The 19,572-nt window shown below is 36.7% G+C and overlaps 1 protein-coding gene across 10 annotated transcripts in view; it reads right to left on the reverse strand.

Annotated features, from left to right (window-relative positions):
- Window positions 1-9,060: 9,060 nt before the first annotated feature.
- The window catches only part of ROBO2 (roundabout guidance receptor 2), a 1,102,980-nt gene continuing 1,092,468 nt past the window's right edge, over window positions 9,061-19,572 (reverse strand). For 7 of the 10 annotated variants that reach the window (XM_032182831.1, XM_032182822.1, XM_032182864.1 and 4 more), the window contains 3 exons: window positions 16,750-17,010; window positions 12,071-12,271; window positions 9,061-10,983 (listed from right to left, as the gene is read on the reverse strand). In XM_032182831.1, coding sequence (XP_032038722.1) covers window positions 10,982-10,983; window positions 12,071-12,271; window positions 16,750-17,010 — 464 coding nt within the window. In that variant the 3' untranslated portion in view covers window positions 9,061-10,981. The remainder of the gene's footprint in view (window positions 10,984-12,070; window positions 12,272-16,749; window positions 17,011-19,572) is intronic. The other 3 variants (XM_032182879.1, XM_032182871.1, XM_032182849.1) reach the window with 2 other exon arrangements.

Consider the following 19,572-nt stretch of genomic DNA (forward strand, 5'->3'; position numbering starts at 1 on the left):
AAAAAGAAAAAGAAACTATATCCTCTTTTAGCATCATTTTCTGAAAGAACACTTCTCCCTACCCCATCCCCATTCCCAGTCCAACACAGCCATCCAGGAGTGCTTTATCAGCTGGGTTATGCAAATAATGGGCTGCACCTCAAGTATGATGAACCTGAGCCTATTTCACGTGGTGGGGGTGGGGCGACGAGGAAGAAAAAAGAGGAGCAGAGACAAACAAATATGTTATTAGTGCTTCCTCAATATCACCAGATCCACTAGCAGGTCAAAGTTGTAATAATTTCAATCCAGAATAATAAAATCAATGCCAAAGAATGATGAAACAAGAGCTACCATGTCTGTTTCAGGTGTTATGATACCGTTATAGTACAATAGCCTTATTATTTATTGTATTTCTTCCTAGTACGTTCTGACCACCTGTGACAATTGTTTCTGAATCTGCACGGTCAAAACCTTAAATTAAATCTGACAAACACAAAAAGTATTTTGAGCTAACTTGTCCTCCCTTTGCAGTTGCTTATTATGTGAGTGACCTCTTTTTGTGTCTTACATGAGTCACATCCCTGTAGATTGTGTTTATTGAAAGCTGATTGTTACAAGTGTTGACATTGACCAGGTTTTATATACCAGGGAATTAAAATAAGAAGAATCTGACAAAGACATTGTAAATAACATGAGAAACCCTTACTAAACCCATACATTGTATGAATGCAGAGGAAAATTAAGTTACTCTGCTTTCAGAGGCTCTTTGTGGTGCTCAGTTCTCATTGTATGAGTGTTATTAAAAGTGCAAGCACATAGCTACAGATATAATGTCAAAGTCATTCACATTAAAACAAGGTTTCAGATGCTCCATAATGAAGACTTCATCAGAGAGTGAAAATTATTGGCTCCCCTGTTGATGACTTTTACAAAATTCTTAAAAGTAGATAGTTTGCCAGCTGGATTAATCTTCCTGTGCACAGTCATTTATGAAAACTGAATTTTTACCATTGGCAACAATGCTATAGTTGAAAAAACTCCAAGAATATCAGTTTGATGACAAACAATGGTCTGCTAAATAGAGACATGCTGTCCTGACAGCTCTGCTTCAGCTATATGGCATGATATGTGCCAGCAAAAGCAAAGAAGACACTTTGTAGCATCATAAAACTGCTTCCAAAAATGAGCACCCTGCAGCTATTAGAAACTGCGTGAGAATCACCAAATGTCAGCCTCATGCTCAACAACATTCAATTTAATAAATGGATTTAAGACAGTGAAGAACACAAGATGCTTCAGAACACCCTTAAGACTACCATAATAATATTGAGTGTTTGAGAGAGACTCAAAAGCAACTGCTCACCATAAAAAAAAAAAAGCGGGGGGGGGGGGGGGGGGGGGGGGGGGGGGGGAGGAAGCAGAAGTAGGGATTTTGTCTCGTTTTTGTTCCCTGGGACCAATTAAGAGCATTCTGTCATTATCATTGTTAGCACTAGGAACAGCATACGAACGATAATCAATTTACTGACATATCCTAATATTGATGGTCAGAGGCCAGCTCTGAGAACAACCCCACATTATTCTGGCAGTTAGTGTTGTTATTTTTGTATGAAATCTCCTTTTTTTTTTTTTTTAGAAAAAAAAAAAAAAAAGACAGCTACTTACACTTATCCAAATCCAAAGAAAAAATGAACAGTGGGCAAAAGGAATATTTCTATATATCCTAAGATCCACTGTGTGCTACAGAATTGTCTGGAAAAACAGAAGCACTATTTTTTGTCCTGAAAACTGCTGTTGAAATAGTGTAGGTTTTCTTATTCTTCCCCTCCATTTTCTTTCTTCTTCTTGTCTTCCACTCCCACAGCCGCTCCATCTCTGAGCAGGCCTAGGAAGGCAAGAGGCGGCAGGGACATCAGCAGGCACAAAAAGACCAGCACCAAATATCTCCCAGCTTACACCAAAAAGGGACCAAAGCAGAAGAAACCTCAAGCACTCCCCAAACAACACTGAGTTTGCCTGGTTTCACTGACACTTTCTGTAACAGTACTGCTACTGCTAAAAAGGCATGTATGATTTACTTGTCCCGTAAAGTCCAGGTATTGGTCCAAGTAGGAGTTTCTGATTACAGCAACTCAGTGTCAAAGTGAAGTTTCATCACCCAGATGACTGTGCCAGAAATGTTATAAAATGTTTGAATTATATGATGACATTAGTTAAAGTAGGTAAAATTGTACTCAAAGCTTTGACCTTCAGCAAAAGTGGAAAGGTTGGTACTTACCGGAACTCAGAGATCTGGTGCTTTTACCACTAGTTTCTAACTAACCAATTGACAATAGCATATATGAAAATTGTAGTTCCTAAATCCCTCAATGAAATTATAAGTGTACCTTATCAGCAACCAAAAGCAGAAACTGCTGTCTGCTGTCTTTCATAGCCACGTGAAAGACCCAAAAGAATATGGAAATATGGAAATATTCTCAGCCAGCAATGAGTACTTGTGAAAACACTTGGAATTTAACTGACTTCCAAAGGATCCAAAGCCCATAAGGACAATGACAGAAGGAAACTGAAAGCCCTTTGTTTGGAAACAGGTTTTATATACACAAATATTAATTTACACAAAATCAGAATATGTTTGAATGTGTCAGGGCTGTAAGGTGCAAAGAACAGATAGCCAGTCTTTTGATGTGTAAAAATCTGTTACTACACTAAGGAGTTTATCCTGGAAAAGCTAGTAAATTGTTTTGATTGAAGAAAAAGCTAGTTTTGCCATAAAATTCACCAAACTCCAAATTTACTTGCAGGCTGTTGCTATTTATAGTTACTTATTAGTTTAGAAGTTCAGAGGCATGTTCCTTTGCTGCTACCAATAGGTGCACATTGACTCAAAGAACCACGTACGGCACAGTGTACAAGGACTGTTACACACAGCCTTAGTCCCACAGCTGTGATCATGTGCCCTGAATTTCTCAGGCTCAGTGTACAGGGTTGAAACACTAAAATCTAGACTCATCAGTGGCTCTCACTTAGAAATGCTCTAGAGGCAACTAAAGCCAATTACCGATTTTAAACCTCATATTCCACATAGATCAAACATAACAGTGAACTTGTAGAAATCTCTAAGTGTGATGCTTCTAAGACAGCTTTCTGGGCAAAGAAAGACAGAAATAGAAAAGCTTCATTATATGCCTAACAACAAGGTAGAAAATATGTAGATGAATCTCATGCCTGATGGTAAAAAAAGAAAAGAAGGAAGAAGGGGGTGGGTAGGCTGCAGCTAGTTTTAAGCTTGTGTCACCAGTGTAAATGCAAAGTGTTTGTTTATTAGCATCTGTAATTCTGCGGATTTGAGGACTGGGGAAGAAAGGGAGAGAGAGATTTATTTATTTCAAATACAAAGTGGACCAAGTGGCTGTCATTTTAAGATGGGAAGGGACAAAGAAAGGCCTGCAGTAGCTCAGGATAAAAAAGTGTTTCAGGCTATTGGTGATTAATTGTACTCTGCTATGCCACATCTCTTTCTATTAAACCTTAGATTGCCAAATCTGTTTCCTAATTGTTTTTGTGCTTCTCAGTCTTCCTTTTGTCTTGCATAGGAGTAGGCAATTTCTAGGCCATCAATATCTCATTAAGGGGTCAGGGAAGTGAAATGCCTTGTTTTGCTTTTAATTTTGTTTTCCAGGCTTTTTGCTACATTTTATGACATGGCATTTTTTGTTTGCTTGTTGCGGTCCATTTATTCTCTGGCATTCCTTTCCCTAGGTTATAGGTTTATTTGTTTCTTTGCCTGTTGGCATTCAAGGTGTATGCAAATTATTGTTACATGCTTCACCATCACTACGTATTGCTCTTAATTTCCCCTAATGATAGTCTCATTTGAATGTTAGCACCTGCTCAGGTTGTACATGTGTAGAAAACAACTTCAACTCATCTGTGAGCTCTTTTATTTATTTCTGTCATATGTCTGTGCCCCCCTGCCCCCCCCCCCCCCCCCCCTTTTTTTTCCTATTATGGTTTGCATCAGAGTTGTTTTCATGAGGAAAGAAATAATACAGCTGCATGCTTTCAGCCTAGGGCAAAATCTTTCTACTGCTAGTGCAAGTAGCTAGTGCTTAGAGGAAAAAGGAAGGGCATTCACGCAAATAGCTAATCAAAGGGTTTTTAATGATACTCATTAGGAAAGAAATTCATTAACAAGCCAGCACAAGAACATTCCCTGAAGCAAGAGTGATGCTACTGGTCACATCAAAGTCCCCACCTGACTAACACCTTTATTGCTGTTAATAGTAAGGCCAAGTTAGCAGCAAAATCAGTCGCATTCGGGCCCTGATAAGGAAAAAAGTCAGCAAAGCATGGTCATTGAAAATGGATTAATTGTCTTTTACTAATAAGAAGGGGTTTTCACAGGGTTGTATAGTTGAGCACTCACCATTGATGCCTTTGAGTTCATACAGTTTTAGGTTCCCCACCCTTCATACTCTCCCTCTCTCCCCATTTCTATTTTGATACTTCTGGCTATGTCCACACCGGAGGCCACAGAAGTGGTGCACACACCCTCGCCGTGTCCCAGTACCACAGAACCGCAAACCTCAAATGGGTGCCACTGCCCCCTTCTGAGTGAAAGCCCACAGGACACCTCCTTGCATGATGCAGCAGGACCTGTGCTGAACTGCAGATAGCTCATTCAGAAAGGACAAGGCACCCTGTGGCATACACCTCAGGAGAAACACAGCCCCTCAGCATCAGAGCCATTTCCAGCTTGCAGGCATATAATTGCCTTTTATTATGCTCACACCATTACTTACCTATAAAAGAGACTCTGTATTTTTCTGCCAATTCATTCCTAGAGATTAGTATTAGTATCTTGGGATGCTCATTTGCTCTGTAGAAATTAGGTTTTTAGACTGAACCAGAAATCTTACTTTTATTGCACTGCCCTGATACAGTAGAGCTCAGTTATTAGAACAAATTGGAGCAAGCGGCTTCCTGGTTGTTATACCCACATAATTACTACAGGCTGATACATGAAACTGCGCTTCACTCTCATGCTTAGAGGCGAGATCTCCATTTTGCAAGGACAGAGCAAGTTCTATTATGCATTTTACTGCCAAAGGAGGTCAATTAAGTTTAATTGGTTCTAATTAGCACTTGCTCAAGCTGTTATATTCTTTACCTGCATCCGAGTGGCTCTCCAAGTGCTGCACAATGGACTCCTGCTTTTGAACACAAACAAGAATTACTAATGGCATCCTTGAAGTCAAAAGATGCACTGATCAGCATAAATGGGGAACAAATATCAGCTCAAATAGTTGCAGGCCTTTTTAGAAAACAACAACAACAAAACAACAACAAAAAACACATTTAATCCCCATCTGGCTTTGATCAATTGAAGTGAATGCAACTGTGGACCTTGCTGTTGAAAGTTATAACACAGAAAGTACACAAATGTAATTATTTGCTATGTCATAACCTATTTCATAACCTATTTACAGCTGAAAGTACTAGAGAATAGGAGGGAAGAGTTCAGCAGCTAATTAAAAAAAAAAAAAAAAAAGCAATTTCAATGGTAGCTAGGAAAAGGAAAACAAAACCAATACCAAAACCCAAACAAAAGCAAACATGTACATCTCAAATGCTTTGGTTTTGGATTTTTGAGGATTGTTTTAAAAGTTTTCTGTTAAAGTGACAGTCGTTTTTCTTTTTTTTTTTTTTTTTTTTTTTTTTTTTCATTCTGCTGCATAGAGAGGAACAACAACATCACTGGCCTAACTGTCATCATATGCAATTTTCAGTCCTCAAGCCATGTGGTGAGACAGAGGCATCAAATTCAGGATGGTCTGTGCCAGACTGAATGAGGAGTCTCAAGTCAAAAAAGAGACTGCAGTGCTGAGGCATGCTCAAAGAATCTGTTTTCTGCTGGGGCCTTCCTGGATGCAGCTGAACAGTTACATAAAGGCAGGTTAGAGAGCAAGCTAGTCCTTACAACAGCACCAGAGCTCAGAGCCAGCTCTCCCCAGACATCCAGTAACTGCCCACATTCACAGCATGTAGGAATAGCCAAGAGTCTCCTCTGGGTCCCACCAGATGTCTCTAAGCCATACGTATTATTTTGGGTGTAAGAGCACCTGGCAGGGCAAGAGGTCAGTCTAAAACAGAAGCAGGGAAACATGGTAGAAAGGTCAGAGCGGATGGTTGGGTACCACTGCTCTCCTGTGATCCCTGGCCCTCTCCAGACAGCAGGGCACACATCCAGCCACTCAAGACATGCAGAGCTCTGCATGATCCCCAGCCCCTCCACACCTCTTTTCTTGCAGCCCCTGTGCCAGATGCCTTGGATCCAGAGAGAGAGGCAGCACCAAGTGTACATGCCTTCAGGACAGCACTAACACAAGGACTGGAGAGGGTGGTCCCAAAACATGAGACTTGCCTGATCTGCAGTCCCAAGGTGAAAGTCTGCAGTGACTAACTTGCTGGAGACTTTCCCTGCCTTGACAGACTTTGTCCTTGCTAAGGTACAAGCTGCCTTACAAGGTGCCTAGGGAAGGGGTCCCGTGGTGCCTGCTGAGACTGCTGCCACATCTGCTTGGCAGCAGCAGACTGCTGGGGTGGGAACAATCAGGGATGGAGTCTCACACACCCTGAGTGTATTTCAGTTCCATTGACCTGGGTTGACCACGCATTTAAAACAAAGGACCAGATTTAGTGTCCCAAAGACACTAAATTTTGGTAATTTATTGTGGCATGGACACTTAAAGCAATGAAGCTCTTACATATTATCAGCAGTTCAGAGTTACATGAGAAACTGACGTGGACCTGGCTGATTCTAAATCAGCATAACTCTTCTTCTTTGCTATATTTCCTGCTGCTTGAATGTACCTCCTAAATGAAGTGTCCATTGCCCACATGGTTTTTGAAAATAATTTATTTTTAGCTAATGTGTTCCAGATAGATGGAAAAAAAAACATAACGTTAAAAAAAATAAAAATGAAATTAAAAAAATCCTCCCCTCTGCAAACAAATTCCCCGCAGACTTCATAAAAATAGGACAACTTTCTCCTTCTAGCTCCCCTGCTAAAATTTCCCAAGGCTGTTAATCATTAAAAAAAAAATAAAAAAATAAATAAAAAACCAACATGAGAAAAAAAAAATTACATTGTAGAAAATCCAAAGGAGTTGCCTCTATTTAAAAACAAACAAACAAACAAACAAAAAGAAAAAACACAAACAGTTTCTGACAGAATCTCCCCCAACCTGAGTACCTTTCCTTTGTCAGTTGTGAGGACTCTTTCCCAGCCCTAGTATACATCTTTTCTCCTGACTGCCAATGCATAAACCAGCATATTATTCTTTTTAACAGTCACGTCTTCCTTTTACATTGGCTTATAGTTAAATCAATATACTTAAAACATTCCATGCTCCTTTTTTTTTTTCTTTTTCTTTTTTTTCTTTTTTTTCTTTTTTCTTTTTTTTTGTATTTTTTTTCCCAAGGAATTTCAGGTGACAGCCAAAAGTTACTCAGAAGGTTAACTGACTTGGATAAGGACTTGAGAAATATTAAATAACAAAAAAGTCTGTTTGCATCACTGAAATGGTAGCAATACACCACTGAAGTACATGTAACAATTTATTATTTTACTCTTCAGCCCTCCCACATTAAAAATTGAGCATATATTCAATGCAAAGATTGAGAAAAATTGACCTAGCACCTATCCACATTCTGTGGACACCCTGTACTGGATTGGCAGTAGCTCCACCAATACAAAACCCCAGGTCAAGGGGTTCAGACCTGCTAAGCACAGGTTTTTACATGTGTACTACATTATGGGCTTTAAACAAAGTAAGCTTGTACTGTACAGTACATTGACAGTAAAGATGCAAATGTATCACTAGAATAGCTGCATCAGTGCAATTTCATTGGTACAACTATTCTCAACGTAGAGAATCTTCATCAGAAATCCCTATGGCAGGTGATGCCATCAGGCTACTAATAAGACAACTATTAGCTTAGTTCAGAAAACATGTTATAAAATGATCCTTGTTACCTGTAAGTGGACAGTGATGATTATAGCTCAGTCTATGTTATTATTGCCTGATTGTTTCCAGTTTGGATTTTCACATATTGAGTCCTTACTCAAGGTCTTTTAACGTAGATTTGAAATGTGAATATGTTTTATTTTTTCCCCAGTAAATATACAATACACACTTCAACAGTACTATTAACCAACTTTTTATGCCAATTAAACTTTGCTGCACTAACAATACCAATGAAACACATTAAGAGGTCATACTTTTTCGTGAACCAACTGTAGCCAATAAACAGTTTTGTATTTAAAAAAAAATAATAATAAAAAAACAATTCTAAGTGCTGCCACAACATCCCTTTTCTTTAAACACATTATTCACAATAAATGTTTTCTTTTTTTTAAAAAAAAAAGAATACTTCTTTTAAAATAGTAAATTAAATGGCATTTTAAAAAATATGTACTGTGGTTCATTGGAAATACACTGTATAGAAAAGAGAGAGAGAAAAAAAGAAGAGACATCACCTGTAAGATAATGGAGACACTTTGAGATACACAACAACACCTCATGTAATATTGTAAGCAAATTATTAATGAACAAAAATGTACAGAAGCAGATGGACAAGTTAGTGAGTATCATGGTACTGCACAGCTTTAATACTGACACACATTTACTTTCCAGTGGAAGAGATAAAACACATATTTGAAAGTAATTGGGATGACTTTATCAATGTCTAATGATACTGAATTTTAAATAGAATATAGTAAGGTGTTCCACCAAAGCTCAGCACAAGCTTTCAAATTGACAGAAAAAATATTCTACTTAGTTAAACATTTTCAGGAGAATTCAATTTGAATCGTACCCCGAATAATCTTCTCTTCATATGATAATAACAACGTAAAAAAATCATTCATATTTATATACGATGCCTTCTTTATCTTGCTTGAACATTTTTGCACATTTTTAAGCCATGGTTTTAACTATAATGACTTAACAAGCAGGAAAATTACTTATTCTTATTGGTCACATATAGAGATAAATGCATTCTTTTCTCTCAAATTATTATTATTATTTTTTTTTTGGTTCGTAACTTGCTAAATAACGATCTTGACCTTAAGGAAGTCAACTAGCATTTTTTTTTATATTTGATAGTGCTGAGTTATAGCTGATGGCTGTAGTGTTTTATCTTATCATGGAACAAGTTAATGAAATGAAAAGCAACACATATTTAGCATTTTAATTTACTTTTCTAAAATTCTGCCATTACTAAAAGTGTCCTTAATACTGGTGAGCTCCAAGGCAATATATAAAACAACATAGACTGGTTATACGAAAAAGGTATTCAAATGGAAACTAGTGTTTATGGTCAGATAACTAACAGAAATAAGCTGTAGGATGCAATATTTAAATTAAGCATCAAATGAGTGGGCTACCCACATACCATATTCTAAGAAAAGTTGACAATTTTCTCATTGAGATTTGAGAGGTACAGAAGATTTGGACAAAGTCATGAAAATTATTGAAGAGACAGGATGCTGTCATTAATGTCCACTTACAGAGTTTGGTTTATTAAAAAGTGTATAAACATGCATTATTTCCTCATCATAGTAGGGTGTGAAGCCACTCATAAAAAAAAAAAAAAAAGTCAAAGATTTTCTTTGCTAATATCCAATTTTTTGGATGCATTGTATCTCAAGTAATATCTTTAATGCAAGCTGAAAATAATTTGACTGTTATTTTCCTTCCAAACACTAAAATTTAGTGAATTCAGCTTTAGCTCTCACAAACTTCAGGTAAAAGAACATGAAAGTTTGTCTAGACTGCATCAAAACAATTAATGTCATGAATTTCAGTGGTGCAGCTCTATCCTCTAATGTACTGTACATGTATTGGAAAGACGAAATAAGATACTCTGACATTTATTTTTTTGGAAGCAGCCTGAATAATAAGCAGTCTTAATAAAATTGCATCCTTAACTACTTACTAGGTATTCCTTGAGTTTATACAGTTTGTTACTCCTGGGAAATTTCTGACTTTTATTTTAGGTTGCAGAAATTAATGATAATTCTTTCCAAACTGCAATATAAAACAGCTTTAGTGAAACACCTTAATTTCTTTTGTTTGTAGCAAGATTTCTTTTTCTTCTCTTTACTTAGCGGCATTGGATGGCTAAAAATGGATACTAAGGGTATCATTCTAGTGAAAGGGTCTAGGCCACCTTATGCTACTGTTAATTTTCATATTCACTCTTTAAACAAACAGTTCTAACTTTTGACCCCTTCTTAAATTGGAAGAGCAGCTATGTTGCCTGCTTTTAAAAGATTTAAATCGGTCTCTGATGTCTTCACTGACATCAGTTTTGCCTGTCACTTTCTCATTTCTACACCCCAATGGAAAACCACCTAACATACTCCTTTACATCCAGCATTATCCAAAGTAGCTTACAGTACGTAAACCTTCTTCACACATTCAGTCTCTTTTTTTTCTTCATGTCATGAGGAGTAAAGTTTTGTGCTTATCACCAAATAAAATTGCAGTGCAAACTTTAAACATAAAAGTTACACAATTAAAAGTTAATATATGGCACCACAGCCTATTAATTCACATATAGTACAACAGACCAATAAAAACAGACATGAATATGAACATAGCTAAAAAGAAGGTGAACTTGCATAGCAATGCAACAAAAGAAATTATATACAGAAGGAAACCCTTTTCATCCTGGAGGGTGATTTTTTTTTTTTCTTTTTTTATACTCCTGACAAGGAATAGTTTAAGGTGAATGGTGTATTAAAGAGAAGAACACAAGTAAATTATCTGTGGGATATGTGTGGCTGTGTGTCTTTACATTGCATTTACAGTTCTTTTAATAGTACATAAATAAAGAAAATGTTCATTGCACTGTTTAGTGTCATCACTTCCATGAGTTCAGACCTGATGGTCCATCAGAGCAGCTTGCAATGTGTCTTCTCAACTACTCTATAGAAAGAAACAGAGAGAAAGAAAGAAGTTGTAATAAGGAGAAAAACAAAACAAAACAATAAAAACACAAACCAAAGCCTATGGCAATATTACTGCAGCACAAGATGAATATTCAGTAGGTTGGGAGAAGGGAGTTAATTGCTAAGATGAAAAGTGATGGATGCTAAAATTCAGCACTTACCAACACCATATCCATACCTGAGATAGCACATTTCAGGGTGTGTGAATCACCAACAGCTCTCTTACAAGCTACTGGGAGGTAACAGTAGGTAGGTACTGAGAGTTTGACTGCCGCAAATAGGAGGCAGACATGCCAACAACTACATTGCTTTTACTAGTAAAAATACCAATATGCCTGAGCTAGGTTAGATGTTGGCATACTTCAAGCAAGAGACTCAAACCTTTCAGGCATTTAGTACCACCATTATGTGTGCAGCATTAGTGTGGTTCTATCAAGGTTTAACAGATACTGAGTAATAATAAAAAAAATTTTGGAAAATAATTCCTCTGGCCAGGAAAACTGAGGAAGGAGCTGGGATATACAACTGAGAAACTGGGTAGCACAGCTGAAAAACAGGACCCATATCCAAGAGCAGAACACTACTCAACAAGCAACAGAAAGTTTAGGAAAAGCACAACCTTGTTAGTTTAGGAAAAACACAACCTTTTAGGAAAAGGCACAACCTTGCCACTATGACCAGGAAGTTCAGTTTTCATTCACTCCTCTGAGAAAAATCTCCAATACTTTTTTTTTTTTTTTTTTACTTTGCAAAGAAAATTCTAGAATATTAGAATTTCTATTTAATTTTGACACTGTTTCCAATTTCACTACTACTACACATTTAAAGATGTACTATGTAGATAACCTTGGCATTACTTAAAAAGATTTGAACTGGTTCAAGTGAAACAGCACATGAACTTCATTTGGTTGTCATCAAAGGAAAAAGACCTCAGAAGTCAAAAATATCTTGATAAAATTTAATCTGATTATCACACTGAAATTCCTCCTCTCTTCACAATGGATTTATAATTTGTGTCTTTTTGTGTATTTGAGAGTTCGAACTATAGCTAGAGATAAACTTACATAATTCACCAGTAAACTGTCCTTGACTGTTTGATCCCACATAGCCTATATCAAGAAGGTCACTGGCATTGCGTTGGTGACCTCCTCGCAAGACTTCACCTTTTCTAGGTCCGGTCGATCCTTTAGAAGAAGCTGTTCCTGAAGAGCTGTGTCCGCCAGGGGATGGGAAGTTAGGTTTACTATAAGGTACCAGTGCCTCTTCTAGAAAAGCAAAACAAAACAAAATCAATACACTAGAAACAAACAAGCTATTCTGTTCATCATATTCATTCCCTGCTTTCAGGTATCTATCTTTTATCTTCCTTTACAGTATAGCCATTTCACCAAAGAAAATACACAGCTCATTGTTGTACCCCACAGACCAAAACCAACCAAACAAAAAAAAGCATGAGTTTAATCTTTCTTTCTTGTAAATGCACAAGTTAGTTTGTATTAATTATAAAAAGCCTAGATTCATTATGAGGTAATAGATCACGAATCATAGATTGTTTAATAAAAATGGATACACATACAATTTCCAAAACAATGCAGCTATAATTAGATTTTTGCTTCAAGCCTACATGAATATGCTTTTTCCTTTTCTTTAGTTTAAATTATGGTAACATTACCTCAATCAATTTAGATAAAAAACTACAATATCAGCTAATTTAATTAGCTTCCAGCAGCTCAGTAATTTCTAATGAAGCAAAGTACGCTGAAGATTTTTTTTTTAACTGGCTGTGAATTACATTGGAAAATATTGTATTACACATAACATTAGCAGTTGTAATATTTGGGGTGAGTAAATCTTGCAGCTTGTTTCATATTCTGTTATGAGGAAAAGGTTCACTTTTGCTCACTTCACCTCTTAGGAAAGACCTATAATAATGAACTGCTTGCAAGAGTAGCATTAATACTCAATAAAACACAGGACTGAATATCTTTACATAGCATCAAGTAAAACAAGACATCTCATCTGATTAGAGTTTCTGGGGCATATTGTTGTAATAATCCTGATCTAAGAAGCAAAACAGCAGCACTGATTTAACACTGAAATAGAAGAACTATTTTCTTTGTTGCGTATGATCCACTTTTGCTGTCTTAGAAGCAGAAGAAAAAGACGTTGCTAAATTGTTTGAATCAAGATAGAATCTAAGTATATATCCTTAGCCTTAAACACAAAAATTGCTCTTTCTGAAATCAGTAGAATATCTCCTGCTTGAATCTTCATTTTTTTTTCAATTGAATCTGGGCTAAAAGGTGTTTTGTTGTTGTTGCTGTTGCTTTTTTAATATTCTATTTTCCATTGTTTTCACTCTTAAACAATCTGATGGGGAGAAACGTACTTTCTTTGACAGGGAGCAGAAAGAAAAGTAGGTGGGGATGACTGGAAAGGAAGAGGAGATAAAAATGCTTTTATTCACAATCTCGAAGCCTTTGCCTTGGCTGCAGCAGGGGCACACAATTAACTTAGGGAAACGCTAAACGAGAACATATTTGTGGAGGAGACACAGGACTTTCTTCTCTGTGTCAACCAACACAAGTGTGTAGGATACATGAATTCCCCATATGATCTCCTATTGAACAGAACCTTTTCATAAGATAAATCTGTTGCAGAAGAGGGCAGACAGCCGACTTCTTTCTCTGCCGAAGTATCTCCCTATGGCTCTGCCCAAGGGACCAGAATATTTGCACTGCAGGACATAAGGACATTATCAGCGTTTTGTGCTATGACTGTGTTGCCCTTGCTGAAATGTAAGGAATTGCTTAAAAGACATAGTAAAATGCCATTTAACAGCCAAAGCCTCCTAAATTATGTTACCTGTTCTTTATATATCAACTCCTAACAACAGAATCTGATGCAAACCTGCTTTCCAAAGGCTGGCTGAAATATGGAACAGCTTGCATTAAGGCAGCAATAAAGCAAGCAACATAAATCAGTTTAGCAGAAAGCTGGATATATTTTTAGAGGATAGAAGGAAAAGTCACTAGCATTACAAAAGAGTCTGAAGATGACATATATGGTCAACTGATTTGTTTTTCTAGTTTGTGGACTCGGGATAAGGCCTCCTTTGGGTTCAATGAAATATCGAGAAAAAACGACCATGAATAAATATAAAGTACATTATCATTACAGAGCATATGGTGTGTTAAATTACCTGTTCTGTCCTCAGAAATAAATGTAATCCATAAAATAAGCAATTGTAACATAAAATTAGGGCTAAGTTTTCTGTAACGTTGTAGCACATGAAAGGTAGGTGTCTAAAGTCCTTAGAATAGGCTCACTTTCATTAGACAGCTCTCAAGACAGTGCCCCATGCCTCAGTCTTGCAAAGAATATGGGGAGGCTTTGTCAACGCCTTTCTCTTTGAAAGACTGAGCCTTTTCTGAAGTTATTCTATAACATAATTCTATCCTATACAAAATCTGGGTATGCACGGGAAGTAAGACATTTCTATACCCAACAGAATAACCAAGAGGCTAACCAATATACCCAAGAGAATAACCAATATTGTCAAAATTATTTTAACCTTATTTAGCACTACTTTCTGTAGAGGGGTAGCTGAGAATGTCATATTTGATGTGCTTCTCCTGTTGTCCCACAATTAAGCCATTAGCAGGAACTCAGCTATCTTGTCTATTCTGAATGCAATCAGTGGACACCTGCTCCCAACATCAGATATTCTATTTCTATTCACCTTCAAAATAAAGCATCTGCTTTCAAAGTTTCACCCAAAGCCTGGCAATGTCTGAATGAAGCTCCCTTAACTGCAAGACACTTATTTTACGGAAGTTAATAGCTAATGATAACTCCCTCTGAAAATATTTGAAAACTGGAAGAGAACATATTACCAGAGATCTTTGTTATTAATAAAGGAAAAGAGAAGAAGCACAACTAATATTATTTAAAAAATAAGCATGCCATCCAAGTGCAGCCTTCTAAAAAACTAACAGAGAAAAGTGTACAGAGTAAGAAAGACATAGTGCAGAAGCAGGGATGGGAAGAAAGACATACAGGTATGAAGGTCTGAACCTGTCCCACCAGTTTAAAACCACAGTACCTCCTAGAGCAACCCTCTGTCATGCATGAAGGATAAGCACTTGCCCTGGTCATCCTGAATTTGACAAGAACAAGACACTCCAGCCCTAAAGTCAGTGCTCAGATAGGGCACTGGAAGTGTCAATATCAAGTTCTTTTTATTTATGGTCAAAAAATGCAAGTCATGCAGTATGGGAATTTTACTACTGTGTACCCTCTATGTCACAGAATAACTGACAATTTCTCTTTGTACACTTAAAGTAGAGGAAAGGAGGAAAGTTGTGGTTAAGAAGGTCAAACAAGTATACTTAATATTCATTTCAAAAAAAAAAAAAAAAGATGCATGAAGTATATTGTGCTATTTTGTATACATTTGTACATCTTGCACATTTTAGTTAAAATTGTCATTACACCAAGTAGCATTAATTTCACACACTAATGCTATTTTTAAACTGAGACTTCACATCATCATTTAGCAACATGAACAACTAACCACTTGTTTATGCAGCTGAAAGATTAAGGGGTATTAACTGTATCATTACTGTTACATTTTAAAATATGTACTGTATTTTAAATGTTTAAACTTTAATATGGATAGCAATATTTCCTAGGAGGACTTTACTCAGTAAATCCTGCCCCCATGGCAGCTTTGCCAGCATACTACTATTTTTTTTAGAATGTCATTGATATTAGGGTGATAAATTAACTAGGAAAGTTAGTATTAGAATAAAATCTGAAAAAAAAAAAAAAAGATGAATAATATGAGTGTGTCTATTGTCACTACAATACAGCTACATACAGACTTGAAGAAGTAGTGTAGCTCTAAAGAAAGCTCCGCATATCATGTATTTTTTTGTGTGTTAATTGTCTTTGAACAACTGCCTTCTTGTATAACTTTAATCATCACTAGGATAACATATAATTAGTGGCTTAAAGAAAATACCCTAGTAAGGGGCTCTGAAACAGCAGCTTTCACTCGTGGTCAGGCTGAGAAAAGGGGTTTGCAAATGGTGTAGAACTGCAACTCCAGTTCATCATTGCCTCCTTTACACATTTTTACAGACTTGAAATCCATTTAAAAGATAAAGTCAGCACTCAGCAACAAGTAGGTCCTGTATAAAGGTGAAAGCCCATGCTATCATCTTGCTAGGCCTAGGAGATGAATGTTATTTTGTCATATACTTGAATAAGGAGAAGACAGTGTTATAAATATAGTTTGAATGAGTGGCAGTAGTTCAGAAGGACATATACTGAAACAACTGCCAATTTGGATGCAAGTTGAAAGAACTAGAAAATATAGCCCTGTATGTATGAAAAAATACATCTAACAGAAACTACTCTAAAAATCTCTTCCTCCTTTCCTGCCTGCCTGAAACTGCTCCCCTTTTTCCTACTGCTATGCTTAACAACATTATTAATTGCCAAAACACCGCAAAGAACACACCAAGTTAGGTGCTAATGAGATTTCATGGCTGCAGGAGGGAAAAAACTTGGACCACAAGCTCCAATTTCACTATGTCTCTTTTTCATTTTCTAGCGTGAGCCCCAGCAATGTGGGAATGCAGGGATGGAAGGCTATCTTAGCCAGATACAGAAATCCTCAACTGAAAAGCTTCAAAAAGCCCTCTACGTGGCCTCATTTGGTGCAGCGCACACGCACCTGATCCGAATGCTTGCTTGTGTTGGGCTTTCCTGAAATCCTCTTGGCGATCTGCGGAGCTTATCCACTCCTGGGTTTGCCGCTGCCACTCTAGTGACGTCCTAGCTTGCCGGTCCAAGGAGCTCTTTGTGTCATCTACGCTGGGTGCATGCTGCCTCTCAAGAGAGCTTCCTTTCCTCTCTGCCGAGCCTCCACGCTGGCCAGGGACTATTTGCTGCCTTAAACCCTGACCAGGAGGCGGGTCGGGTGGTGGTGGAAGATCTAAAAAACGTGAATAAGATTTAGATGAACTAATTTTTAATTCAAACAGAACTTCTATTTGATGCTGAAAAGAAACAAACAGAAGAAATCCCTCACAAATGGTATGAATCTGCTGATTTTAAAAAGAGGAAATTTCATGTTAATGAAAAATGTCTGTTTACTTTCCACTAGTTTTCTACCGCAGGTTATTGTGTTGCTAGCTCTTTCTAACATCCATAATAATCAATAGACTCTGAGCCCTGACTTACGTTTCCAAGAATGATATTTATTTTCCATGGGGTATACTCCATCTGGCTCTTTGTGTAGCGACTAAGAAGAAAGAACTGTAAGAACCAGATCTGTGCCAGTTGACAGAGTAATTTTCCCCTATCATATTGGGAGGCTTGCTTCATCACCCCCTTTTTTTGGGTTTCATTTTCAGCTTGAGGCTTACACTTAAAATCTAAATATGTTACTTCAACAAGATGCCAAAAAAAATCCACAAAATCTTGGGAAAGAATTATTCACAAAACCTATTGTCACTGAAAATGCATCAATGTGTCTCTGGTAAATGCATGTTCAAATGGAACAAGCAATGAGTGAACATTTTATTCAAGTACAGTTTCAAAGTTCTCTCAAAAGCTGTAGTCCTCACAGACAAGAATACCACCACTCTTAAGCTTATCAGTCTTGCAAATATAACCAATCAAAACACAATTTCAGTTGAAAGGTGAAAGACACCTGCCTGGTCTCTCTATCAACATACCTTTTTCAAGTTTATGACTAAGATGCTTGTAAAATTGGTGATAGAGCTTCTAATCACATTTGCAGAGGCAAAAGTACACTGTGTTTTTTAGTTCATGACCCAAGCTAATTATAGAATCTGGACAATGGCAAATCTAAATGTAAGACTTTCACATAAACCATATGATAGACTAGTAAGAGTTAAGAAAATCTTTAGATTATTAAAAAAAAAAAAGAAAGAAAGAAAAAGGAGAGCATATAGTATACTCTACCATATAAGCTACCTGTTTTATATTTAGTTTATATTTAGTTGTTTAATTATCGTTCTGGTCAATGCATAAATAAATCCATGCAGCCTCACTAACTTCACTAAATCTATGTTAGTTTACACTAGGTATGGTTACACCTCACTTTCTATTATTTTGTACATTCATGTTGTGAAGGTTCATCAAGGAATTCAAAAGGCATGGAAGAGTAAGTTACCCTTTTACTTGTAGAAAGAGCTGATTTTCATAATCCTAGTGAGACTTAAACTCATTTTATATATTGTTGAGGAGGCCTTTGAAGCTAAATTATTTTGAAGCCTCTATTTCAGCTTTATATGAAGCTTCATGTCCTTGCTGTTAGAGGTAGTATTTCTGTCTCCTACATTTGGGGCGCAAATGCTTCCAAAGTTGCTGTGTGCAGATGTGTGGGTTATTTGTATCTAAAAGAGAAAGAAGTTGTATCTGATGTTGCTTCTGTATATTTTTTAAGAGCTGAAGTGTTATATCCCAGATTAAGATATCTATCTTCTGGCTAGAATGGTTTTATAACAATCTTCTAGCCAGTTTGGTGTATTCTTTATTTGCAGATCTAATTTATTTGAGAAATTTTTAGTTATGAATATAGATGTGACCTTTCGTGACAATGACTATGCTTGAGTTAATGTAGGTGGAAGCAGGAGAGTATGGGAGCTTGCCAATGTTAAAATTGCTTATAGTGTTGGCTTCCAAAATGGCTTTTCTTATAACTGATTTTATTGCAATCGTAACCAGCTAATGTACAGAACAACTGGCATCTGCTTATGCAATCTGAAATAGATATTACTGAAGTTGTGATGTGTAAGCAATGGAGATGTATTGAATCCAGTAAGCACAGTCATAACATGTCACTGGACAATGCAATTTTCCAAGATTAAATATTTAGTTTAATATAAACTAAAATTGTAAGTAGTAGTATCACTACCAAAAAAAAAGAAAAAAAAAAAAGGTTTAAATTATTGCATTATATAAACTTAACATACAGCACCTTTCTTCAGCAATTGCAATCTAATAGTTGTTATTAATTAGATACTGAGAAGCAAAGACTGTACTTAACCTGTCCTGTATGTTCTAGATCTATCTGTTACTCCTGGAATTACAGTAGGATTATGCTGTTGATTTGACGTTAACCTGACTTTTGCTTTTACATATCCTCAAAATGGGCATAATAATTGCTTGATGAATAGAAATGAAATGAAAAAACATGTTTGTGAAGCTCTTTGGGTGTTTTAGACCTGTGGCTGAGGTAGCTGAAATTAAAAAAAAAAAAAAAAAAAAAAAAAAAAGTTATTTTCTGATGAAGCTTCACAGCTTCACACAATTCTAGAAGGATTACAGGGACTACAGAATTAATATGAGCTGTCTCCAGCCTGAGTACAAGCTTACTGAACTATGCCAGATATGTCTGAGAAGATCTGTAGAGGAGGTTACTAATTCTAGCCAACCATCACCTGACTAAACCATTCGCTTTTTCACCTTTTTACTGAGGTTGATTGTCACATTAACACCTACCCTTCCTTTTTAATAAAAGAAGCTG

This window comes from Aythya fuligula, chromosome 1, assembly GCF_009819795.1.
Source record: "Aythya fuligula isolate bAytFul2 chromosome 1, bAytFul2.pri, whole genome shotgun sequence".
NCBI lineage: Eukaryota > Metazoa > Chordata > Aves > Anseriformes > Anatidae > Aythya > Aythya fuligula.